General features: G+C 44.1%; 1 protein-coding gene across 1 annotated transcript in view; it reads right to left on the bottom strand.

The window, feature by feature from the left end:
• The window catches only part of LOC121276335 (dynein heavy chain 11, axonemal-like), a 564873-nt gene that overhangs the window by 174691 nt on the left and 363821 nt on the right, over window positions 1-26361 (bottom strand). The window contains exons 56-60 of the mRNA XM_041184616.1: window positions 16437-16670; window positions 15504-15650; window positions 10925-11038; window positions 10079-10222; window positions 2566-2748 (exon numbers count right to left, since the gene is read on the bottom strand). Coding sequence (XP_041040550.1) covers window positions 2566-2748; window positions 10079-10222; window positions 10925-11038; window positions 15504-15650; window positions 16437-16670 — 822 coding nt within the window. The remainder of the gene's footprint in view (window positions 1-2565; window positions 2749-10078; window positions 10223-10924; window positions 11039-15503; window positions 15651-16436; window positions 16671-26361) is intronic.

Genomic DNA, 26361 nt, shown 5'->3' with positions numbered 1-26361 from the left:
CAGCTATGACTGGACAACATTAGAACCCTCTGAGATCTGAAGTGGGGTCAAACAGGGTTGTGTTCTGACATCGACACTCTTTAGCATATTCTTCTCTTTGCTGCTGCAATATGCCTTCAGGTCATCCACTGAGTGGAGTCTACTTACATAGCAGAACTGATGGACAGCTATTTAACCCTGCTCGCCTGAGATCCGAGACAAAGGTGTGCCAAGTCCTCATTAGAGAGTGCTCTATGCTGACGATGCTGCATGAGTATTCCAAAACAGGAAACACCTTCAGAGACAAATGCACAGAATCTCTCAGACCAGTAAAGAGATTCTTTTGACCATCAACAGCAGGACCTGTCATGGTCCAGGAGGTTTCCATACCGCCATCCATCAACATTGACAATGTGTCACTGGAGGTTGTTGATAGCTTCACATATCTAGGCTCCACAATCACCAGCAATCTTGATGCTAAAATCAACACATGCATCACAAAATCTGTAGCTGGTATTTCCAAACTAAAAAAGAGTGTGTGGAACAACAGCAACCTGACTGAGAACACCAAACTGTGAGTCTACCAAACCTGCATCTTCAGCACAATTCTCAACAGTGATGAGACCTGGACAACATATGCTAGGCAGGAGAAAAAGTTGAACAGTTTCCACCTTCGCTGTCTTAGATGTATCCTCGGCATCCCATGGCAGGACAACGTCACACACTCGGGGCCCTGGAGCATGCTAATTCCACCAACATACACTCATTGTTAAGCTAATGACATCTGCGCTGCCTCGGCTACATTCCTCAGATGAATAACATCTGTATCCCCAATAAAGACGTATACGGTGATCTGGCCCCTGCGTCACGACCTCCGGGGCATCCATATCTCCTCTACAAGGACATCTGCAAGTGAGATATGAAGATGGTTGACATCAACACTGACAACTGGGAGGCAATCGCTGATGGCCATGACCTCTGAAAGTTGACTGTTTGGAGAGGCATTGGAAAAAGGGAACAGAAATGAAAAGCTCAACTGGTTGAGAAAAGGCCCAGAGAAAACAGTGGCTAGAGAATTGCATATCTTCTAAGCCCACTGTCTTCCATAGCAGTAAATACGACAGTGACTGCTATGCCAGTGGGGTTCCTGAGTTATACCAGGCGATGCTTAACACAGTACTCACCATGTTGGCATAAACCATTGTCTTATGACACGGAAGGATGTCACTGTTTCTGCACTGAAGGGAATAATGCAAGACAATTTCATGCAACCTGGTCTCATAATTTAACCCTTTAAGCTCTGGTATAATTCTGGTAAATTTGCACTTCACTCTCTCCAAGACCAGTATATCTTTCCTGAGGATCAGTGCTCCAAACTAAACACAGTGCACCAGATGGGGTTTAACCTAACTGCTGGATAACTGAAGCACCAGCTCATCATTATTTTATTCCAGTCCTCTTGAGATAAAGGCCACCGTCATATTAACTTTTGTTAGAACTTTTTGTACTTGTGCACTAGTTCTTAGTATTCTGTGCACATGAACAGCCAAATCCCTTTGCTCCTTTTAAATGTCTCACAATGAAAAAAATCCAATTGGTCTTTCTCCAATTCGCAGCGAATGACATTTTCCTACTTTAATTCTTCTGCCAGAGTTTCAGCCATTCAATTAGTCTGTCTTATGTCCCTTTTAAAATTCTTGCTCTCACCTACACACCCTACCGTCCTTCCAAACTTAGCATTATCTCCAAATTTGGCTTTATAACTCTTTTTTTCACTCAAGCCATTTATATATCTAGTGAAGAGCTTAGGCTCCAGTGCAGATACTTGGAGAACACCACTTGCCATAGTCCACTGATCAGAGAATGTTCTTTTTAACCCCACTTCCCCTGCCATCTTCCAATGAATTACCAACCCATATCACCAGGTTACCTTCAAATAATCTCTACTGGAAAACTTTAACTGATGCCGTCTAGAAGTTCACATAGGTAACATTCACATATTCTCCTTCTAACCTTCTGCTACTGACCTCCTCAAAACTATTCAACTAGATTAGTCAAACATGATGCAGCCTTCACAAATCCATACTGACTCTCTTTGATCAAGTGATAGCTGCAAGTACCTGAAGATTGATTTCAATAACTTCCCCACAACTGGTGTTAAATGGATGAATTAGTAGTTACTTGTTTTTTCCCTCTCTTCTTGAATAGTCAAGTGACATTTTAAATTTTCCAGTCCAAGGTCACAATTTATGAATCTAGGGCGCTTTGCAAAATCATCACTAACAAAATTGCAATTTATTCACTCAACATAGCAGTTGTTATAGATTACTGGTGGGACAATATAATTAAGTTTGCATAGAACTGCTTTTCACACAGCCACAGACTGTCTAAATTCTTTAATTAATAGATGAGAGAAAAAATTGAGATCCTGTACATGACAGACAAATTCACATATGTTCATAATTACAGAATTTAAAATAAGTTAATAATTACTATTATTTTATGCATGAATATTGTTTCTGCCAATGAAATACTTGTTTTATTGTACTGAAACAGCGGTACTGTAGTTAAAAAAATATCTCTCACCTCATAGAATCTGATGATGTTAATAACCCAAGCGCAGAGACCTGATGCTGCAAATGACTTTGTGCGAACCAGGTCAGGGTTGAAATCTGGGTCCTGTAGATATTGTTCTTTTACTACTTTCAATGAATTTTCAGGGATATGTTCTTTATTGTAATTTATCAGAGTTTGGAGGAAGTCATCAACCTGATGGATATAGCACCAAAACACAACTGTCATTACTAGACTGAGGGAAAAAAAAACACACAAACTTGGAATTGTCTGACCAATCCCTTTTATAACCAAACCATTATTATTTGCAAACCCAAGGAGCTTGAAACCAAGATTTAAAAAACATTTTTGGGTAATCTTCAATTTACAGCTGGAAGGTAAAATTGGGTCAGAGCACCGATTATAGAATTCACCTAATTTTCATCCATTTATTTTGCTTTGGCTTTATGTTCCATCAATAAGTTGAAAGTTGCCCCCTTTACTCAATAGAGTTGCACAGAAACAGATCATTTGGCCCAACAGGTCTATGCTGGCGCTTATATTCCACAGGAACCTTCTCCTACCTCACTGCCTCTTACCCTACTATCATATCTGTTGTTAACTGTTTTTAGGTGTTGATTGAGGAATAAATGTTGACCAGGCCACTTGGAAGAATGTCCCATGCCTTCCTTGAAATAGTGTCATGGAATCTTTTACGTTCGTTTGAGGGGATAAGCGGGCCCCGTAATAATGTCTCATCCAAAGGGCAGCACCTCCGACAGTATGACACCTCTGAACAGAATGGGTGGATTGCTCATGATATACAATATTTCATTCTCAGAATAGTATTTGTGATGTGCATTAAACCAGCCTAGTCTATGAGAAAGGCTTTTCTTTGATGGTGAGATGTATTATTGCTGTACATTGACTTCATCCTTTGCCTATATCATATTCCTTCTATGTTATATTTTCCTCAGGTGATTACTCACAGCAGATGCAAAATAATATGCAACATATAACAAAAAAGAAATATTCTGCTAACTGCTTTTCTCCCCCACCCAAAAGATCATAAAAAAAAGCAAATAAATTCAGCCCATCAACCACATCCTTCCATTAAGTGTTAGCCTGACTTAATTAGCTAGCAATGTTTTCACTACATCAGAATATTAGAAGTCAAACCCCACTAAAGACTAGAGAACATAGCCTAGGCCAACACTTCGATGCAATATGGTTATAGTGCTGCACCAGCAGAGGTGGCTGACTTTTGGATGAAATGTTAGACTGAGACCCTTGGCTGCTTGCTCAAGTGGAAAATTTGAAAGATCACACAATATTATTCAAAGAGGCCTGTCAGCTCTTCCAGTTTCCTGAACAACATTCATACCTCACTCAACTAAAACAAATTACCAGGTCATTTGATATATTTTCTGTGTGTGGGACTTTGAAAACTGGCTGCTCCCTTGGCCCCAAACAACAATGACTATATTTAAAAAGGCTTGAATTTACATAGCGCTTTTCACGACTACCAGACTTCTCAAAGCACTTCACAGCCAGTGTAGACTGTGTTATAATTTCAAAAAGAATCATTGGCTGTGAAGTTCATTGGGATATTCTGTAGACATGAAAGAAGCTACGTAAATGCATAACTGACTAATATTCAGGTTAGACTACAGATAAAGTATAGAAAATGCTGAATTGCTCAGCTGGTTGTGCAGCAACAGTGGAGAGAGACATAATTGTTTCAGGTTGATGACTTCTCGTAAGAACTAGAAAAAGTTAGGGGGTAAAAGGTTTTAAGCAAGTACAAAGGCAGGTGAAAAGGGAAGGGTGGGAAAAAAACAAAAGGGAAGGTCTGTGACAGGGTGTAAGGCAGGAGAAATTAAATGACAATAGAGATGATGATGCAAGGCAAAAGGAGATGGTAACAGGGCAAGTAAAGAAATAAAAAATGGGTGTGTTTGGGAGGCGTAAATAATAATAGCAAAATCATTACCATCAGATGCTCTACAAAAATGGGAGCAATGGTTATGATCTGAAATTGTTGAACTCAATGTTGAGTCCAGGGAGACTCTAAAGTTCCTAATCATAAGGTGAGTTGCTGTTCCTCAAGTTCAACTGAGTTTCATTAGAACAGTGGAAGAACCAAGGAGAGAGGGATAAGAATGGAAATGGGAAAATTAAAATAGCAAGTGACACAAAGTTCAAAGTCACGTTTGTGGACTGAACAGAGATGCGCTGCAAAACAATCCAATCTGCGTTTGGTCCCCCCCATTGTAGAGGAGACTGCATCATGAGCAGTGAGTACCGTCTTCTGCAGTTCGGTATCCCACCTTTGTAACATCAGCAAATTTCATTACGGTGCTCCCTTTGCCCAAGTATAAATGGTCAACATATACACCAAGAACCAATGCATCTCAGCATTGACCCCTGGGACACTGACTGCTTCCAATGCTTCTCCAATCTCAACAATACCAATTGTTCTAAACTCTTTGGGCAGTATTTTTATACCAAGGCAAAGGTGGGCATGCCAGAAATTTCTTGTTACGGCTGTCGCACTGGTATGTTCCCGCATATATTCCTGGCCTATTTTCAAGGAGGCGGCCTGCTGGCGATGGGTAGCCAGTCAGACCAATTAAAGTGCCAACTGTGAGCAGTCTTCATGTGTTACTTGGATTTTTCAGATAGCAGACGGGCCCTTGATGTGGCTGGGGTCAGTAGATGGAATAGCAGCAGCCACCCAGTGGCAGGCTGAAGGGGCGGGGGTGCAGGTGGCAGAGATAAATCCTGCAAAGCAGCCCAGCATGGATCTGTTGGGGCGGGAGGGCCATAGCTGTGGTCGCAGGCCATTCAATGCAGGGGTTCCCCACCCTCCCCCCCCACCCCCCCACCCCCAGCTATGATGGTCCTGCAGCTGTGGCCACAGTATATTTTGAAACACTTACAAGATTTCAGAGGGCCTCTCCACCTTGAGACACCCCTCATGATCTCTCATCTGCAGCAGTAGCACTTACCCCTCCTAGTGGAGCTGTGCAAAGCCTCAGGTGCTCCCATTAATCCTCCAAGCTACAGAGGCCAGCTACTGTCCTTATTGCATGGATATCTTGGAGGCAGCCTCTTAACTGGCTGCCTCCTCAAAAACCTCCTTCAGGGTCTCGCCATAGCCACCTCCAGGTTCGTGACCCAGAATTCAGATCAGGGTCGGAGTCAGGGTCCTGGAACTAAAATTCAGCCCTTTGTTTCCTGCCTGTTAACCAACTTTTTCTCCATGCTGTCACGTTGGGGGACTAACGTCCTTGCGGGTAGGTTTGCTAGTGCTGCTCCGGGGGGGTTAAACTAGATTTGCAGGGGGAGGGGAACCAGAGTGTTAGAGCAGATAGTGAGGTGGAGGAGGACAAAGGTCAAGCAAGGAATGCATGTATAGACAGAAATCAAAGGTTTGTACGTGATAGAAATGTTCTCAGGTACATCTATTTCAATGCAATATGTATTGTCGGAAAGGCAGATGAGCTTAGGGTGTGGATTGGCATGTGGGATTACGATATTATTGCTATTAGTGAGACTTGGTTGCAGGAGGGGCAGGACTGGCAGTTCAATGTTCCAGGGTTCCGTTGTTTCAGACGTGATAGAGGGGGAGGGATGAAAGGGGGAGGAGAGACATTACTAGTCAGGGAAAATATCACAGCCGTGCGTAGACAGGACAGCCCGGAGGGCTCGTCTACAGAGGCCATATGGGTGGAGCTGAGGAATGGGAAAGGTGTGACCACACTAATAGGGTTCTATTATAGACCACCCAATAGTCAAAGAGAATTGGAGCAGCAAATCTGTAGAGAGATAGCAGACCGATGTAAGAAACAGAAAGTTGTGATAGTAGGAGATTTTAACTTTCCACATAATATAAAAGGGCTGGAAGGCTTGGAGTTTGTTAAATGTGTTCAGGAGAGTTTTCTAAATCAATATATAGAGGTACCAGCAAGAGAAGATGCAATACTTGATCTCCTATTAGGGAACCAGACAGGTCAGGTGACAGAAGTATGTGTAGGTGAACATTTTGGGTCCAGTGACTACAATGTCATTAGTTTTAAGTTAATTATGGATAAGGATAGATCTGGTCCTCGAGTTGAGATTCTAAATTGGAGAAAGGCCAATTTTGTGGAAATGAGAAAGGATCTAGGAAGAGTGGATTGGGATAAGTTGTTTTCTGGCAAGGATATGTTCAGTAAGTGGAAGGCATTCAACGGCGAAATTTTGAGAGTGCAGAGTTTGCATGTTCCTGTCAGGATTAAAGGCAAAGTTAACAGGCATAGGGAACCTTGGTTTTCAAGGGATATTAGCAATCTGGTTAAGAAGAAGAGAGAGGTGTATAGCAGGTATAGGCAACAAGGAGTAAATGAGGTACTTGTAGAGTATAGAAAATGTAAGAAAATACTAAAGAAGGAAATCAGGAAGGCAAAAGAAGACATGAGGTTGCTTTGGCAGATAATGTGAAGGTAAACCTGCAGAGTTTCTACAAGTATATTAAGAGTAAAAGGATAGTAAGGGACACAATTGGTCCCCTTGAAGATCAGAGTGGTCGTCAATGCGTGGAGCCTCACGAGATGGGGGAGATTTAAACAGGTTTTTTGCATCAGTGTTTACTCAGGAAACTGGAATAGTGTACAAGGAAGGAAGGGAAACAAGCAGTAGTTTCATGGAACATATAGAGATTAAAGTGGAGGAGGTGCTTGCTGCCTTACAGCGAATAAAGGTAGATAAATCCCCCGGGCCTGACATGATATTCCCTCGGACGTTGAAGGAGACTAGTGTAGAAATTGCAGGGGCCCTGGCAGAAATATTTAAAATGTCCTTAGCCATGGGTGAGGTGCCGGAGGATTGGAGAGTAGCTCATGTTGTTCCGTTGTTTAAAAAAGGCTCCAAAAGTAAACCAGGTAATTACAGGCCAGTGAGCCTGACGTCAGTAGTAGGTAAATTATTGGAAGGTGTTCTGAGAGATAGGATATACAATTATTTGGACAGTCAAGGGCTGATTAAGGATAGTCAGCATGGCTTTGTGTGTGGTAGATCGTGTTTAACAAACCTTGTAGAGTTTTTCGAGGAGGTTACCAAGAAAGTAGATGAAGGAAAGGCTGTGGATGTTGTCTACATGGACTTTAGTAAGGCCTTTGACAAGGTCCCACATGGGAAGTTAGTTCAGAAGGTTCAGACACTTGGTATTTATGGAGAGGTTGTAAACTGGATTCGAAATAGGCTGTGTGGGAGAAGACAGAGAGTGGTAGTGGATGATTGCTTCTCAGACTAGAGGCCTGTGACTAGTGGTGTGCCTCAGGGATCTGTGCTGGGACCAATGTTGTTTGTTGTCTATATCAATGATCTGGATGATAATATAGTAAATTGGATCAGCAAGTTTGCTGATGACACTAAGATTGAGGCATTGTGGACAGTGAAGAAAGCTTTCAAAGCTTGCAGAGGGATCTGGACCAACTGGAAAAATGGGCCAGAAAATGGCAGATGGAATTTAATGCAGAAAAGTGTGAGGTGTTACATTTTGGAAGGACATACACAGTAAATGGTAGGGCACTGAGGAGTGCGGAGGAACAAAGGGATCTGGGAGTTCAGATACATAATTCCCTGAAAGTGGTGTCACAGGTAGACAGGGTTGTAAAGAAAGCTTTTGGCATACTCGCCTTTTTAAATGAAAGTTTTGAGTACAGGAGTTGCGATGTAATGGTGAGGTTGTATAAGACATTGGTGAGGCCAACTTTGGAGTATCGTGTGCAGTTCTGGTTGCCTAACTATAGGAAGGATATCAGTAAGATTGAAATTGTGCAGAGAAGATTTACTAGGATGTTGCCGGGTCTTCAGGAGTTGAGTTACAGGGAAAGATTAAACAGGTTACGACTTTATTCCTTGGAACGTTGAAGAATGAGGGGAGATTTGATAGAAGTTTACAAAATTATGAGGGGTATAGACAGAGTAAATGCGAGTAGGCTCTTTCCACTTAGATTAGGAGAGATAAACATGAGAGGACATGGCTTTAGGGTGAAAGGGGAAAGGTTTAGGGGGAACATCTTCACTCAGAGATTGGTGGGAGTGTGGAACGAGCTGCCATCTGACATGGTAAATGCGGGCTTACTCTTAAGTTTTAAGAATAAATTGGATAGATACATGGATGGGAGAGGTCTGGAGGGTTATGGACTGGGTGCAGGTCAATGAGACTAGTGGAATAATATTTCAGCACAGACTAGAAGGGCCAAATGGCCTGTTTTTTTGTGCTGTAGTGTCCTATGGTTCTATTTACTTTTATACCATGCACCTGAATTTTGCTAATAACATGCAACTAGAATCTTATACATTATTGCATAACTGTCATCCCTTTACACTCCAATCCTTTTGAGATGAAGGTCAACATTTTGTTGCCTTGTAAATGATTTTTTTTGTATCTGTTCGCTAGTTTTTTTTATATAGATTTCTGTATTTGGATCCTTAAACTTCACTGCTTCTTCACAGTTCTTAGCTTCTCACCATTAGAAAATATTCTCATCTATCTTTCTCAGGTTCAAAATGGAAGACTTTGTACTCCCACTTTGAACTCCACCTGCCACTTTTTTGCCGACTCACTTAATTCATCATTGTCCCTTTGAAACCTTCTGTTCCCATGTGCATTGCTTACTGTGCTACCTAACTTATTTTCATCAGCAAGCTTAGTGTTCACTATTTATTCATTTAAGTCATTTATACACATACTGACAAGCTAAGGCCCCTGTGTAACACAATGGGGAACACCACTGGTCACATTTGGCCAAATGGAAAAATGTATTTCTATTATCTTCCGTCTTTATTTCCTATCACAAACCAGTGTTCTCTCCAGGCCAAAAAGCTGTCTCCAATTTCATGAGCTTCTATTTTTCCCCAACTATCTGTGTAGATTGTGGAATGCTTTCTGGAAGACCATATAAAAAATATCCATAGACATTAATATCCACCATATTAGTGATCTCAAAAAATTCAGCTAGGTTAGTAAGGTATGATTTACTCTTTACAAATCCTTACAGCACTTTCTCTGATCAGTTCATATTTCTCCAAGTGCTCAGTCACTCTATCCCTAATAACAGATTCTAATAACTTCTCCACAACTGATGTTAGACTAATAGGTCTATAATTTCCTGGTTTTATCTCTCCCAACCTTCCGAAATAATGGAGTGACATTGGCATTTTCATAATCCAAGGGCACAATTCTTGAATCAAGGCAGTTTGGAAAGATTGTCTAATGCTTTTACAATTTCTACACCTGCTTCTTTTAATACCGTGATGTGCAAGTCACCAGATTCTTGAGGGTTTTTTTAACCATGTGTCTCATTATTTTCTCCTTTAACTATTTTAACTTACATCAAATGTATTAAATTCCTCCCTTTGATTTATTTTTATTTTTCTTCACATATCTGCTACTTTATTCTTTTCTTCCACTGTTTAGACCAATTATCTTGTTAAACCTTTTAAATCCAAATTACTGCTCCCAAGGAACAAGTTTTAAATAGTACAATGATTCCACCTTTCCCATGAAGACCTTGGAAGCCTTCCAACTTCTGTCTTTAGGTACTTTGCCTTTGGGAGCTAACAGCACCATAACTGCTGCAGTAACGTTTGTGACTGCCACAGGAGGATTGGGGAAGGTTTTCAACTCTGTCAAATTCATCTAGAATAGAAATAGCAGAAAATGTTATACTTTATAACAAATGTAAGTCCACATGAGCTCAACACTACTGTTACAGCATAAATATTGTATTTGCATATCTCAATTTTTCATAATAAGTGTTACTTTTTTAAAAAAAAATTGTTCTCAGGGTGTGAGTAAAGTTGGCAAGGCCACATCTGTTGCCCTTCCCCAAATGACATGACAAAATGGTGCTTGACCCTGTTCTTGAACTGGTGCAGTTCATGATGCGGCATCTACGCTGGTGATAGGGAATTAGATAGGAAATTCCATGATTCTGATCCCATGATGATGGGGGAACAACAAATGTTTTGTCTCATTTAGGTTGATGTGTGACTTGGATAGGTGCCCCTATGACAATGCTGTTCTTATTCTTTTTGGTGATACAGACTGCAGGCCAAATCCACTTTTATCCCAATTTACCAACAACAAATAAAAGGGTGGAAGCCCAGTGGAACAAGGCCCTCCCCCAAATTTTGGCCCACCTACCCCAATTGCAATGCTAAAGGGCCCCTATACTCAAAGCTCCAGAATTGCAAGCCCAAGCAATGTAATAATGACACACATGAAAAGCAAAAGACACGTGGATCTGGCAATTTTCAGGAGTCGTTGAATATCTATCCTCAGGTTGAAAAACATAATATACCATTTCAATGCTGCTGAGGTGTGACCATATGACCTTACCTTATTTAGGGTATTTAGAGCAGCAGTAGCTGCCACTAGTGCAGGTTCAGCTTTGATAAGGTTGTCTTCGCATTCTTTCTGCTTCAAAACTACTTCAGCCTGTTTTGCTGCTACCTACAAAGAGGAGTGTTATTATATATTTAATGATCATTCGATAGTCTTGCTGCCTTCTTTTTGAGTACATTTTAGGACTTACTGAGATTTAAGGCTTGATTTTCCTCATTAAGTCCTTCATTTTTGTTTGTACATGGAGCAGCCATCAGAGTGAAATAGAGGATAAGGTGGGTATTAAGGCCCACATCTGGGTCCCTGTTTCCCAAAGGAGGACACGAATAACATACCAGAAATGTTGGGGAACACAGGGTTTAGTGATAGGGAGGAACTGAGAGAAATCAGTATTAGTAGGGAAATGACGTTGGGGAAATAGATGGGATTAAAGGCCGTTAAATCCCCAGGGCCTGATAATCTACATCCCAGAGTACTTAAGGAAGTGGCCCTAGAAACAGTGGATGCATTGATGGTCACCTTCCGAAATTCTACAGACTCTGGAACAGTTCCTACAGATTATAGGGTAGCTAATGTAACCCCACTATTTAAAAAGGGAGGTAGAGAGGAAACAGGGAATTATAGACCAGTCAGCCTGATGTCGGTGGTGGGGAAAATTCTAGAGTCCATTATAAAAGATTTAATAGCTGATCATGTGGAAAACAGTGGCAGAATCGGACAGAGTCAGCAGGAATTTACAAAAGGGAAATCTTGCTTGACAAATCTACTGGAATTTTTCGAGGATGTAACTCGTAGAGTTGATGAGGGTGAGCCAGCGGATGTCGTTTATTTGGACTTTCAGAAAGCTTTCGACAAAGTCCCACATAAGGGATTGGCGTGTAAAATTAAAGCGCATGGGATTGGGGGTAGTTTTTTGAGGTGGACAGAAAACTGGTTGGCAGACATGAAACAAAGAGTAGGAATAAATAGGTCTTTTTCCGAATGGCAGGCAGTGACTAGTGGGGTACCGCAGGGATCGGTGCTGGGACCCCAGTTATTCACAATATATATTAACGATTTAGACGAAGGAACTAAATGTAATACCTCCAAATTTGCAGATGACACTAGGCTGGGTGGGATAGTGAGCTGTGAGGAGGATGCAGAGATGCTTCAGCGTGATTTGGACAAGCTGAGTGAGTGGGCAAATGCATGGCAGATGCAGTATAATATGGATAAATGTGAGGTTATCCACTTTGGTAGCAAAAACAGGAAGGCAGATTATTATCTGAATGGCTATAAATTGAGAGAGGGGAATATGCAACGAGACCTGGGTAAAGAAGGCAAATGGTATGTTGGCCAGAGGATTCGAGTACAGGAACAGGGATGTCTTGCTGCAATTGTACACGGCCTTGGTGGGACCACACCTGGAATATTGTGTGCAATTTTGGTCTCCTTATCTGAGGAAGGACGTACTTGCTATAGAGGGAGTGCAGCGAAGATTTACCCAACTGATTCCTGGGATGGCGGGACTGACATACGAGGCGAGATTGAGTCGGTTAGGATTATATTCGCTGGAGTTCAGAAGAATGACGGGGCGGGGGGGATCTCATAGAATCCTATAATATTCTAACAGGACTAGACAGGGTAGATGCAGGAAGGATGTTCCCGATAGTGGGGGAGTCTAGAACCAGGGGTCACAGTCTGAGGATGCGGGGTAGACCATTTAGGACTGAAATGAGGAGAAATTTCTTCACCCAGAGAGTGGTGAGCCTGTGGAATTCATTACCAAAGAAAGTAGTTGAGGCCAAACCATTGTATGTTTTCAAGAAGGAGTTAGATATAGTTCTTGGGGCGAAAGGGATCAAAGGATATGGGGGGAAGTGGGAACAGGCTATTGAGTTGAGTGATCAGCCATGATCATAATGAATGGCGGAGCAGGCTCGAAGGGCCGAATGGCCTACTCTTGCTCCTAGTTTCTATTTCAAAACAGCAGATTTTCCTTGGTGTCTTTAGCTACTGCATTCTCATCCCACCTCATGTAAATGGCAATAGGTGGATGGGGTGAGAATGCAACAGCTTACTTGATGGCAAATCTCTGTAATGCTTCAGAAGGTTTCACCTTACTCACAAAGCAATAACTGAGTTGTGCCAGTTGCCAGACAGTTCAAAAGGGATTTTTAGCTAACCAGAATCTGTGCCCACTGTCAAATTCCCCACCATCATGATGCCCTTATAGCAACAAACTCAACTCAGCTGATCACCGACATGTAACTCTCCTATAGAACTACAAAGGCTCCCATCTCGGAATCATTCTGCTACACTGGCACTTAGCTTTCCCCAAATAATTCTGCTATAGTTCACGTGTTCCCTCATCGTTCTCCAAATCATTCTGCATATCAGTGAAGCTTCTCACTGACAACAAATTTGACTACATACTTATTGTTTACGGTCACCACTGGTGCCATTGGTTTCCACTGTTATGGCCTTTTCATTCTTATCTGTAGCATGAGATTCTGTGGTAGTTGACTAGTGATTTTGAGCAGCTACTTTTGGGTTTGAGGTGCTACTTCCTTGTGCTTGTTTATCAGCTACCTTTTAAGAAAAAAGCAAGAGTGTGAGAAGTGTTGCGTGTGCCAACATATAGAATGTAACCCAGATTTCAGAAGGCAGTCCTTAATGGGTTCTAGGTGGGATACACTGCCAAGGGCTTCTTCTAGCCCTTCCTGGGCTTCTTTCCCCTAGAGCCTTTACTAGATGACACCCAATAGCATCTCAACTGAAGACTTAAGAATTTGTGGCTGGGTCCCCCTGAAGCAGAACTGGCCAGGGGACTGCATTAAGCAATATGATTAAAGATATAAAATGATCACCCGGATCTTTTCAGCTGCTCTGGCAGCCCTGGATTTTATTCCCAACCCAAGACATACACTGTCTACAGAGGAAACTACTATCAGTTGAGTGGTCTTTGCTTTGGCTCCACTCTCACCTATCTAAATAAAATATAGGCATCCAGAGTGCCTGAATGAAATGAATTGCAGCCTCATGCATGCATGTAACTTGAAGACTATGATGTCAACAGGACTGAATGCTATTTTCATGCACTTTAGCATGGTGATCATTCAATGCTGCACATGCCCAGTATTACTGGTACAGATTGGGAACATTAGCCTACAGATAGAACTATAAAGCAGCATATTACTAATCAATGCTTTCCTTGAATTACCCTTTCCCCCACAAACCCCCCACTTCCAGATCATCATCTGAACCTCTACCTATTTACCCTCCGTTAAAAAACTTCCATCCTACTGACCATCACTCACATACAGGGCAGCAATAAATAAAATAAAGCAGCCTGAATAGATGAAATACCTACAGATGTGGAAAGGCTACTATAAGCCAAGGACCCACCTTAGGGCTGAGCATACATGGGGCCGTAAATTCCAGCTAGCGTTGAAGTTGATGGCCCGCAGGAATTAGAAGAAATAAATACTCACTTACCAGCTGCCCTTGAAAATTACGCTGACCCTTCTATTCACCAAAGCTGCTTGGGGCCTGCTTTAAAAGACTCTTCGCAGGAGTTGGGGGGGCGGGTGGCGTCAGAGGTCTACTGGGTGTGGGGGCTGCCGGAGGTTGGGGTTGGGGGCTCAGAGGTCTGGGGGGCTTGTGGGGGTGGGGGGGTTCGGAGTTCGGGTGTGGCAGGGGTTGGGGGGGTGTTAGAGGTACGGAGCGGGGCGGGTGTTGTCAGGGGTCGGGCGTTTGGGGGGTACTGGAAGTCGGGGAAGGTGGTGGGGGGGGTCAGGGGGTGGAGGGAGTCGGAGGTCGGGGGGTGAGGGGAGTTGGAGTTCTGGAGGGGTCGGAGATGCATGGGGGGTGGGGGGGGTTTCAGTGGGGAGGGGTCAGAGGTCAGGGGCTCAGAGGGCTGGGCAGATGGGGGGGGGACAGGTCGGAGATCGGGGGCCTGGACAAGTCCCGTGGGGGTCGGCCTGGGTGTTTACAATAGTTACCCAGAAGTCAGAAGGGGTTTTAATTCTTCTAACCTTATCTGAGTAACTATTGCTGTAACACTGGCAGAACCATATGAAGTTTGCAATTTAAAGCACATTTTCGGATGGTTCCCAGCGCAGGGCAATTGTCCAGAGGATTTGTGTACTTCTAGGCAATTGTCGTGCAAATCCTTACCTGGGGACTTCCAAGTGGGATTCCCCAGCACATCTCCCCAATTCCAACGCTGGGGAGCTCAAAGCTTACGGCCCATGGGCCGGGATTTTCCGGCCCTGTTGTGGCAGGACCCGCCGCGGGAGATTTGGCAGCCCGGCTTTCGGTGGGACCGGACAATCCCGGTGGTGGGCGGGGCAGTAAAATTCCCCCAAGGTCTTTAAATCAGGTCTCACAAGCAGAAACAAACTGAATGTAGAACTTCAATAAAAAGCACCTGTTTGTTTAGGGGAATTTATGTAAAATTATGGCAATTGAAGAGAACAATTCCATTTCTCAGTTTAACATTTGACTAAAAATTAAGCAAGCTAAGGTCAGAATTTCAGTGCCAGTGACGTTAGAAGAGAGGAGACAATTGGAATAAAACAGAAATACAGACCTTATGCTCCTCTGCATCTACAATTGCCTTCTCATGGCTCACTTTCTCTGTCTGAAATCCTATTTTAGTTATTAGAGCTTCAGCATCTTGATTTCGGAATTTCAATTCAATCTCCTGAAATGCAAGCTTGCTTTTCAGATCTTCCACCTAGCCAAAAGAATAACCCTGTCAAATAAATGTCTGCTCAACACATGTGCATCTTGCTTTCTAAAAGTGGGGAATGTTTTATTCAAAATTATAATCAGTACATTCAGTTATACAGGTAGCAAAGTACTATTTATTTGTCAACAGAAATAAGGTGATTCAAACAATAATTCACTGCATGGCAAAGACGTTGAGATGTTTCTGAGAGACATGATAAAATGCTATAAGAGAGTCATTCAGGATTCTTTGTTTTCATAAGCAGTTTCCAACTGGTTGTTTTTCTGTCTCTTTATTTATGTTTGGCTTGTATCTACTCAGTCCTGATTCACAGCTGTTCTATCTAAACCAATCCACAAACCACTATGGAAACAAAACTGGATAAATGTGTGGCACCAAGACGTGTACATGACAAGGAAAAATTTTAGACTTGAGATTGAGTACTGTATTACTATTTGTTCTCTGGTTTGCTGGTGAGCTGCATTCAGATGTCTGCTATGTAGATTTCCATGTGGGAGATAGATTCAAATTTCTTGGTGTAAAGCTTACCAATTTAGTCTAATTTGGATGTATTTGCCCCACTATTAAAATCTTGCGGACTTTTTGTTTTAATTAAGGAATCAAATTACTGTAGCATGTACCAAGCGTGCTGAGAAAACCATAAGTTGCCTACTTTTTGCCCACAATTTTTGTGAGTCATTTGTCCTTGTTACAATTAACTCCAGGTTCATCCTTTTACTGTGTTACTTATATAAAATTTAAAAATGCAGCAACATTCCAGTCCATGTTTACCTGTGATGCTGTCGTCTTTAGTTTCTGGATACCACTTAGAAGGCGATCCATCTTCTGCGTTAATTCCTTCTGTTTTTTCTGCAGCAAGTTTTTGTAGAGTGTGATCTGCTCGAGGAAGCTCTTAGGAGTTGTGTAATTGTATCTTTTGTCATTCTGGCGGTAGTTTTTACTCATTTCATTTACACTGGTGTGAATGTAAGCCATGAATAGACTGATGGAATCCTGCAAATTTGGCTTCAAAATAGTGAAGAAGAGAAGGCATTTCAATCTAATTATAAAAAAGAAATCTCACATTGTTCTCAGTAATATGTTATTTAAATAGTAGACATTGGACTTTTAATCAGTAATTACTTCATTTATAACTGAAAAGCACTGACATAGATATTCACAGAAGACTAAGAGGTAGGTACCTGAACTGTTTAAACCTTACGAGATCGCAATATTGAGTCAGGAAGAAATTGTGATTTAAAGCAATGAATTTCCTTAATATTTATCTTTATATTGCAACATCTTGTTATATGGGGGAAATCTAAATGTAACTGGATAATATTGTAATTTCTATATTAATCATAAGAACCATTTCAAAAAGCATTGTAGGCAAATATCAGACAACATCAGGTTTTGTGATCTGGAGGCCTATCTGATGTAATTGGTGAGACCCCCGAACAATTTTTACGGTTTGGCCTCACTTTAATTTGACTGATAAGCTGCTGACTGGGAAAGCGATAAATCTAGAGGCTCCTTTATGGAGCCAAGCTGAAGGGACATTTTGTGCAGGGGAGAGATCTACATTCATATGACGTGGAACGAGCAAGGTGAGTCACTAATTTGTTGCAGAAATTGTTTCCATTTTTGCGGCAACCTCCAATCGTCTCTTCCAAGAAATCAGGTTAAGTTGTTTAATTCCACTGGGCAAGGCCTACTCATCAAATACTCTGTTCAGCAGTAGCCTAAAGTTCCATTGGCTAAGTCATAGAACCCTGACTTTCAAGTAGGTTCATATCTGTTTAGTATGGGAACACTCCCCTGTTTGCGAGCAGCCTCCAAAATTGTAACCCAGTGGACACATAAATGGGACCGTGAACGTTGCATTGCGATTTTCATTGCCTTGTCGCCTGATTCCTGCCTGGCAGAGAGGGTGAAAGCTGGACAAAGGATCTCTTGTATAGTTACCTATTCAATAATTAAACTTCCAGTTTTATGATAGCCAATTACAAAGTAGATTACTCTTGGAGACTGAAGTAAGTTTTACAAATACTGCACATAGATGATGCTTTGCACAGCTTTTCTTTTTATTTGCTCATGGGATGTGGATATTTCATTTATTGCCCATCCCTAATTACTCGAGAAGGTAGTGACAAGCTACCTTCTTGAACTTGTAGGTACATCCATAGGGCAGTTAGGAAGTGAGTTCCAGGATTGTAACCTAGCAATAATGAAAGAATGACAATATATTTCTAAGGCAGGGTGGTGTGTGCCTTGGTGGGGGAATTGCAGGTCAAGGTGTTCCCTTGAGCCTGCTTTGCTTCTAGATGGCGGAGGTCGCGGGTTTGAAAGGTGCTGTCGAAGGAGCCCTGACGAGTTGCTGCAGTGCATCTTTTAGATGGTACACACTGCTGCCACTGCATATCGGTGGTGGAGGGAGTGAATGTTTAAGGTGGTCGATGGGTTGCCAACCAAGTGGACCACCTTGTACTGGATGGTGTTGCATTTCTTGACTGTTACTGGAGCCACGCCCTTCCAGGCAAATGAAGAGTATTCCATTACACTCCTGATGTGTGCCTGGTAGATAGGGGAGTTAGTTGTCAGAGAATTCCCAGCTTCTGATCTGCTCTTGTAACCATAGGCCCAGGTCTTCCAATCAGGATCAGAAACCTTATTTCCGACCCTGATCAGACAAAAAATGCATTTACCTTCATCCAATATTTCAGGACAGTCTTTCAATGGAGGATTCTTCACATCCGACCCAGTGTAGCAAATCTCATAAGGAACAGCACAGAGAATCTGCACAGAAACCATAGCCCTTTTTTTTTATAGCACTGGATGCTGTATTCAGTAAGTAAAGAGTTTAAATGTCCCCAAACTGCTTTGAAAACAGCAATGGAGAGAATGTAAGTGTGTAAGGTAAGTCGGTAGGGTGGGTAAGGTGTTAGGATGGGTGAGGTAAGTGGGTAAAGGGTAGGGTGCAAGGTAGGTAGAGTGGGTGATTGGGTAGGTGGGTCAGGGTGGGTGGGGGGGGGTGGGGGTTGGGGGGGGGGTAGGGTGGGAATTGGGTTGGGAGCTAGTCAGTTTGGGTCGCGGGGACGGAGTCAGATGGTGGGGGCTAGTCAGTTGGGGTCAGCGGATTGTTAGTGGAGGGGTGAACTAGAGGTAGGGGGTAGTCAGGGGATCGGGGGGTTGGGGGATAGTCGGGGAGGCCAGTGTGTGTGATCAGGATCAGTTGTACAGTTACCCAGGTATTAGACTTGGTTTCTTCCTGTCTAACATTCCCGGGTAACTACCCAGGTAAGTAAGTTGAAACTGTCCAAAGTCTCCGACTGACTCAGACTTGTAGACTTTTTTGGAGGGTCCTGGGAGTAGCGGAATTGCCTATCGGAAGTTCAAATTTCCTGGGTGATTCCCATAGAGTCCTTGGGTTGGGACTTCCCAGGGTCCCATAGCACATCTTCCGGGAAATGTCCGGTCTCTGACTATCCAGAGACTGGAAGGTCTGAGCCATTGTATTTATATGGCTGGTCCACTTACATTTTTAGCCAACAATAACCCCAGGATGTTAATGGTGGGAAATTCAGTGATGTTAATCCTCTTGAAGTTAAGGCAAGGCGGTTAGACCGTGTGGCTTGTTGGAGATGGTCATTATCTGGCACTCGTGTATTGCAAGTGTTGCCATTTATCAACTCAAGGCGAATATTAGCAAGGGCATACTGCGTGGGGTCATGGACTGCTTCATTCTCTAAGGATTTGTGAATAGAACTGAACACTGGGCAATCGTCAGTAAACATCTTCACTTCTGACCTTAAGATGGAGGGTAAGTCATTGATGAAGCTACTGAAGATGGTTGCGCCTGGGAAATATCCTGAGGAACTGATGCAGTGATTTCCTGGGCCTGAGATGATTGGTCTCCAACAACCACAACAACCTTCTAGCTAGTGGAGTGTTTTTCCTTCAATTTTAGTAGGGCTCCTTGATGCCACACTCGGTCAAATGCTGCCTTAGCATAAAGGACCAACACTCTGAAATTCAATTATTTTGCCCATGTTTGGATGAAGGCTGTAACAAGGTCTGGAGTCAAGTGGCCCTGGCAGAACCTAAATTGAGCATCGGTGAACAGATTATTGGTGAGTAGATGCTGCTTGATGATACTTCCATTACATTGCTGATGATTGCAACTAGACAGTTGAGGTGACAATAAGCCAGATTGGATTTGTCCTGCTTTTTGAGGACCCTACATTACTGGGAAATCTTCCACTTTGTCGTATAAATGCCACTGTTGTAGCTGTACAGAAACAGCTTTAATAAAGGCATGGCAATTTCTGAAGCAGAAGTTTTCAACACTACAGCTGAGATGTTGTTGGGGCCCACAACCTTTGCAATATCTAGTGTGCTCGTCCGTTTCTCATTACCACATGGAGTGGATCTAATTGGTTGAAGACAGGCATCTGTGATCTTGGAGACCTCAGGAAGAGATTGAGATGGAACATCCATTGGTTACAAATGCTTCATCCTTGTCTTTTACATTCATGTTCCCTCAGTGAAGATGGGGATATTCATGGACCTCTGACCATTATTTGTTAAATGGTCCACCACCATTCCCAACTGGATGAAGCAGGACTGCAAAGATTTGATTGGACTGGATGGTCTGGGATTGCTTAGCACTCCCTAGAGCATGTTGCTTCTGCTTTTTAGCATGTTTTAGTGTTGTGTTGTTGGTTCAGCAGGTTGGCACCCCATTTTTAGGCATGTCTGGGTTCTATTTCTGGTGTGTTCTCCTATGCTCTTTATTAACCAAGGTTGATCTCCTGGCTTGATGGTAATGGTAGAGTGATGGATGTGACAGGCCATGAGGTTAGAAATTATGATAGAATACAATTCTGCTGCTGATGACGGCCCACAGCGCCCCATGAATACCCAGTCTTGAGCTCTAGATGTGTTCTGAAACAATCCCATTTAGCATGGTGATAATGCCACAAAACAAAATAGTGGGTGTCCTCAGTGTGAAGACAGGACTTTATCTCTACAAAGGACTTGCAGATGTCACTTCTACCAATACTATCACAGATGGATGCATCTGCAGCAGATATGTTAGTAAGGTAAGTTTTCCACTCATGTTGGTTCTCACACTTGCTGCATGTACAGGCTCATCCAGCTTGGTCAGTTGTGACAGTAGCAAGTAACCCTTGGTAATGCACACTGAAGTCCCCCACTCAGAGTGCTCTTGATACCCTCAGTGCTTCTTCCAATTGTTGTTCAAAATGGATGAGTACTGTTTGATCAGTACTGAGGGACAACAGAAAGTTGTAATCAGCAGAAAGTTTCCTTACCTATTTTTGACCTAATACCATGAGACTCCATTGGATATGGAGCCAATGTTGAGGACTCCATGGGTCACTGCTGATGAGTCTGTCTGGCAGCGGGACAGAAAGTATCTAGGAATGGTGATGGAGGAATCTAGGACATTGGTTAAAAGATATGATAATGTGAATATGACTGTGACTATGTCAGGTTGTTGCTTGATTGGTCTGTGGGCCAACTCTCCTAATTTTAGTATAAGTACTCAGATTTTAACGAGGAGGACTTTGTAGGGTCAACTGGGCTGGTTGTGGGTCTGACATGTGCAGTGCCTGGGTCAATACCAAGTGGTATGGCTGGGTTTTATTCTTAGACTTTTTTGTAGTGACTTAGCAATGTGAGTGGCTTGCTAGGCAAAGAGTCCACCACATTGTTGTGGTTTTGGAATCACATATTGGCCAGAGCAGGTGAAGACTACAGATTTTTGTACATGAAAGACAGTAGTGAAGCAAGCTGATGTTTTGCAACATTCCAGTAATTTCATGATCACTATTACTGATACTAGTTTTATTCTATTTTTATTTAATTAAATGAAATTAAATTCCCCAGCTGCCATGGTGGGATTTGAACTCAGGTTTCACATCAGTAGCCCAGGCCTGTGGATTATTAATTCAGTAGCAAAACTACCATGCCTGAGCCTACATTCTCCTTTAATACTCGAGTCACTACAGATTTTTTACCACATCGTCCTCTTGATGTCCTTTGTTTGGCTTTATTTTATATCACATCACATCTAATGGTTGATCTAATGAATCTTGTACACATGTAGCTAGTTTAATTAATCAACAGATGCCCAAAAATCAATTAATATGAATTAAATGAGGTACACAAACACTAAGCAAGGCCATACATAATTCACCATCACACTGTCATTAGATGCTTAGCATCTTTAGATAAAAGTCAGGCACAATTGATTTTAGATATGGACAGATAAATTATTGAAGCTGCGGATAAGTGTAACAAATTAAAGCTTTGTTTAAAATTCAAATGCTTCATCTAGTGTTTCTTAAACTTTTCATTGGTCATGCTTTTCCTCAGCTGGAATGAAAGTTTTGAGCCAGAATTTTCCTGCCCCGTTTGCTTTGAGCGTCATAGCAGGTTTTGGGGGGGGGGGGGGGAACGGACAATTTGGCGAGAAGGCCGAAACTTGGTTTCACGCTGACGTGAAAGCACAGTGGGAACATCCGATGGTGTCCACCATGACGGAACACCAATCCCACTGGAGGGATGCAAAATAAGACCCGACCGGAATCAAACCTCCGCGCCAAATTTAACTTTATGCCAGCAAGAAAACTCGCCGGCCTAGAACACGTCTGGGCAAGTGTGACGTGCAGAAATTGGGACTTACCATTAGGGCCTTGTTATGGACATCTGAGGACCAGAAGATGCTGGAGCCCTACAGCTCCAGGACCCTGGAGGAGCATGTGCATTGCATGCTGGGTGGATTCTCATGGACACGGCTCTGCCATGAAGCAGCTCATTAAAGGTCGGGGATCCCCTTTGATGTCTGGGGTCTGCTTTGGAACATCACAGTATCACAGTCTTGGCCATGGGCTGCTACAGATGATCAGCAAGGGGGGGGAGAGAGGAAGCTCTAGTTGTGAGTGGGAGAGGGTGTAACGGGAGGGGCGGGGGGGGGGTTGCAAGAGGAAGGTCTAATTTGACTGGGAGAGGAAGGTGTACCGTTGGCAGGGGGTTGCGGGGTGCAGGGGGACGAAGCTGTCAGGGGGATGAGGATGTTGGGGGGGTGAGGTTGGGAGGGTGTAAAGGGGGAGAATGCAGCAACTGGAGTGTTAAGTGTAAGGGGGAGGATGGTGTAAGGGAAAGAGTTTGGTGGGGGGGAAGGAGGTCGGAGGGGAAAGTGTTCGGAGGGGGGGAGGAAGGAATAGGCGTGGAGGAGGGAGGAGGGAGTAAGGGGAGAGAAGGGAGCAAGAGGAGAGGAGGAAGTAAGGGGGGGGGGAAATGTCCAGGTGAATGTGCAAGGGAGGGGTCTGTGGAGTCAATGACTGTCTCCTGGAGAGTGAAATAAGGCTGGGCGTGGTAGGAGCGAATGGTGAATATGAAATGGGGGCTGAACGAGCTGGAAGGTTGGGAGAGTGTGTGCGACAGTAACAGTAGAAGGGACGGCGAGGGTGGTTGGTGGGGACTCGAACTCTAGGGGTGGGAAGGAGGAGGTTGGAGATGTCAATGTAGATGGGGATGGGGTTCTCAGGAAGGTAGAGAACATACACATTCAACTGGACATCCTGGAAAGAAAGGGTTCTAGTTGGTAGGTGATGGCGGGAGGTGGGAGGTGATGCCAGGATGTCAACAGTGATGGGGGAAAGGACAAGAGTGACTGGGGGAGGGGAGACGATGGGGGAGCTGAGCAGAAACTTGACTACAACCATGTTTTTCAAATCGAAAGTGAGGGGAGCCTTGTGTTGGGCAGGAACAAGTGCTGCATGGGAGTGTGATCAGTGGGTGGGCGGAGATACAGATCAGCTCAGATGGACAACTGAAAGAGATCCCCAGCAGGCCGCATTAAAAATGCTCGGGACATTGAGATGAGTGTGATGGAGGAAGGCTCTGTGTATGTGGGAAAATGCTTATAAGAGGCTCCTAAAAGGCCCAGTCACACACTTCTCCCTCCAGATTCACTTGTGGGCTGGCTCCATGCAGCTGAATTACTAGTGATGGAGGAGGCAGTGGGGGACTCGTGAAGCCCGTCAATGAAGCTGCAAGACAACATTACACATTCTTCAGTGAAAGTGAATATATTTTCAGATTATAAAGTGACCAAATGTGTTCACCCATGCAACCACTTGTGGTAAGAAATTCTTAACTTTTCTAGGTCTACCATTTCTTCCAGCTGCTGCCCTGAAAACTGCAGAAGGAGTGGAGACAGCCCGTGCAATGGTTGGCCCTGTTGCCTCTGATGACTTTGGCTTGCGTTCCCTGGAGAAGTGAGGCCCTGAGGGCTCTGGCTTGCTCTGGCTGTCCTCCTGTGGGCCAACTGCTTCTTCTGCCATGACAGAGGATGGGGTTGAGGGGCTCACAGGTAAAGGCGACTTGGAGGGAGAGGACAGCCTCTGAAATTTTTGAGTGGATGACCCAGGGGTGTCCAGCTGCCGCTCCTCCTCCCTTCGGGTGCCCGAGGGCCCTGGCCTGCCTCATTGAGGGGAAGGACGCCTAGAGGGATGAAGAGATGCTCCGTTTCCCCTCTCACGTTGCCAATGCAGGAACTCACCCATGGCTACCGCGGAATGCAGGTCCACATGTATCTCTGCGTTCTGCTGCACCAGTGTCTCCATGGCGTCTGCCATCTTTCTCATGGAGACCTCCATGCACGCACATGTGGGCGCCACTTATCAGAGAGCAGGCAGACGCACTCCTTTGACTCATGTACCACTCTGTTGAGAGCTTCCAACAGCTCTGCGTGATGCTCCCCCATCTTCTGCTGACTCTCCGTGATGAGTTGTAAGGCCAAATCCAGAGGCTCAGAATCTGACTCGGACCTCACTGTTGCTTCTTCCATGGCAGTCCTCCAAGTGCTGGGGAGCTGGGCTGAACCTTCTTCCTCTTGCTGCAGACACGTGTCCATGCGGTGACCATCAGATTGTGAACTGCTCTATATCTAGGTCCCACTGAGGTATGTGTCTCTGCGCTGGTGCAGGGTGTGGTAAGTGCTGTGACGGGTCTTCCAGGCAGCTTATTTCCAGCTCTTCAATGGAGGAGGTGTCCTCTTGGCTGGAGGTAAGGACCTGGATGGAGCTGAGAGGCTGGCTGGCTAAGGGTGTCAGTCGCTTGGCAGAGCTCCCTGTGAACCAACGTAGAGATAAGTAGTGCAAGGCGGCAGAGTCAAAAGTAGGAGAGAGAGCCCTCACAGTTGCATTGAGAGAGAGATGATATGGTGCAGGATCCTTCACCACCGACCTTACCATCGCCACAGGCAGGGTCCACATCTTCATCAGTCAGTGTGATGGCATGTTCCTCACAGTGAGTGAGGGGCCTAATGTGGTCCACTCCACCCCCAGTCTGGGACCTCCCCCTGTTGTTGTGAGCCAGCTTCTTCTGCATGAAAACAGATGGAGAGAGTGTAAGCGGGACACATGGCACTGCATGGAATGCTTGTGTGGTGAGCGCAGCCATGGATGGGATGAGGGCGTGAGCTCCAGAGGATATGAGCCTGATGGAGATGTGAGGGTGTGTGTAAGAGTTAGTGATTTTGTCCCTTGAGGTATGAGATCCCTGTGGGTGTGTGATGGGTTTGTGAGTGTGTGGGTTGAGAGTGATGAGGTGGTTGACTTACCCTGGCAGAACAGATGAGATCATTCATCCTCTTCCAGCATTGGATAGCTGACCTCCTCTGTGCTCTGGTGGCACTGATCACCACTGCCTCTGCCTCCCAGGCTGGATTGGTGACTCTAGTGGACCTCCTATAGACAGAGCAGGGGTACAGGACATTGCGGCAGCCTTCCACTGTGTCCGCCAGAGAGGCGTCACTGAATTTAGGGGCTGCCGTCTTTTATGCTTTCAGGGCCCCTGCTTGCCTGGAGTAGTTCTGGTCTGCAGAAATGAAGTAGGCTGTTCTCTAGTGCGCTTTAAATATGGTGCCTGGAGTGAGGAAGCACTGAGGTCACGGTGTGGCGGGCAAATCCAAGCCCCCTTGCCAGTGATCCGGTGTGTTCCCCATGAATGCATAATTAACAAGGCAGGATGTGACAGGGATGGGCGATACAGCGCGGAAAACCTTGAGAAGGCAGATGCCAGTGGTGTAACTTTTTTTTATTCATTCACGGGACGTGGGCTTCGCTGGCTGGGCCAGCATTTATTGCCCATCCCCAGTTGCCCTTGAGAAGGGTGGTGGTAAGCTGCCTTCTTGAACCACTGCAGAACTGTACTGAAATGCCTTGGTCGGAGGTGCAGCTTGTTCTAGAGCACAAGTTGTCATTACCACTGACTGGATATTGTCAGGGCCCTTGTCCTTTGCTGTATCCAGTGCGCTCAGGTGTTTTTTGCTATCATGTGCAGTGAATCAAATTGGTTGAAGACTGGCTGCTGTGGTGGAGCCTTCAGGAGAAAGCTAAAATGGATCATCCACTTGGCGCTTCTGGCTAAGATGGTTACAAGTGCTCCAGTTTTGTCTTTTGCACCTATCTGTTGAGCTCTACCATCATTGAGGATAGGATTGTTTTTGGAGCCTCCTCCCTCTATTACTTGTTAAATAGTCAACGACCATTCATGACTGGATGTGATAGGACTGTAGAACTTTGATCTGATCTTTTGGTTGTGGAATTGCTTAAGCTTTGTCTATAGCATGCTGCTTCCACTGCTCAGCATGCATGTGGTCCTGTGTTACGGTTTCAGCAGGTTG

The sequence above is a fragment of the Carcharodon carcharias genome, chromosome 3 (assembly GCF_017639515.1).
Source record: "Carcharodon carcharias isolate sCarCar2 chromosome 3, sCarCar2.pri, whole genome shotgun sequence".
NCBI classification, from domain to species: Eukaryota; Metazoa; Chordata; class Chondrichthyes; order Lamniformes; family Lamnidae; genus Carcharodon; species Carcharodon carcharias.
This window is presented reverse-complemented; position numbering and strand designations above follow the sequence as displayed.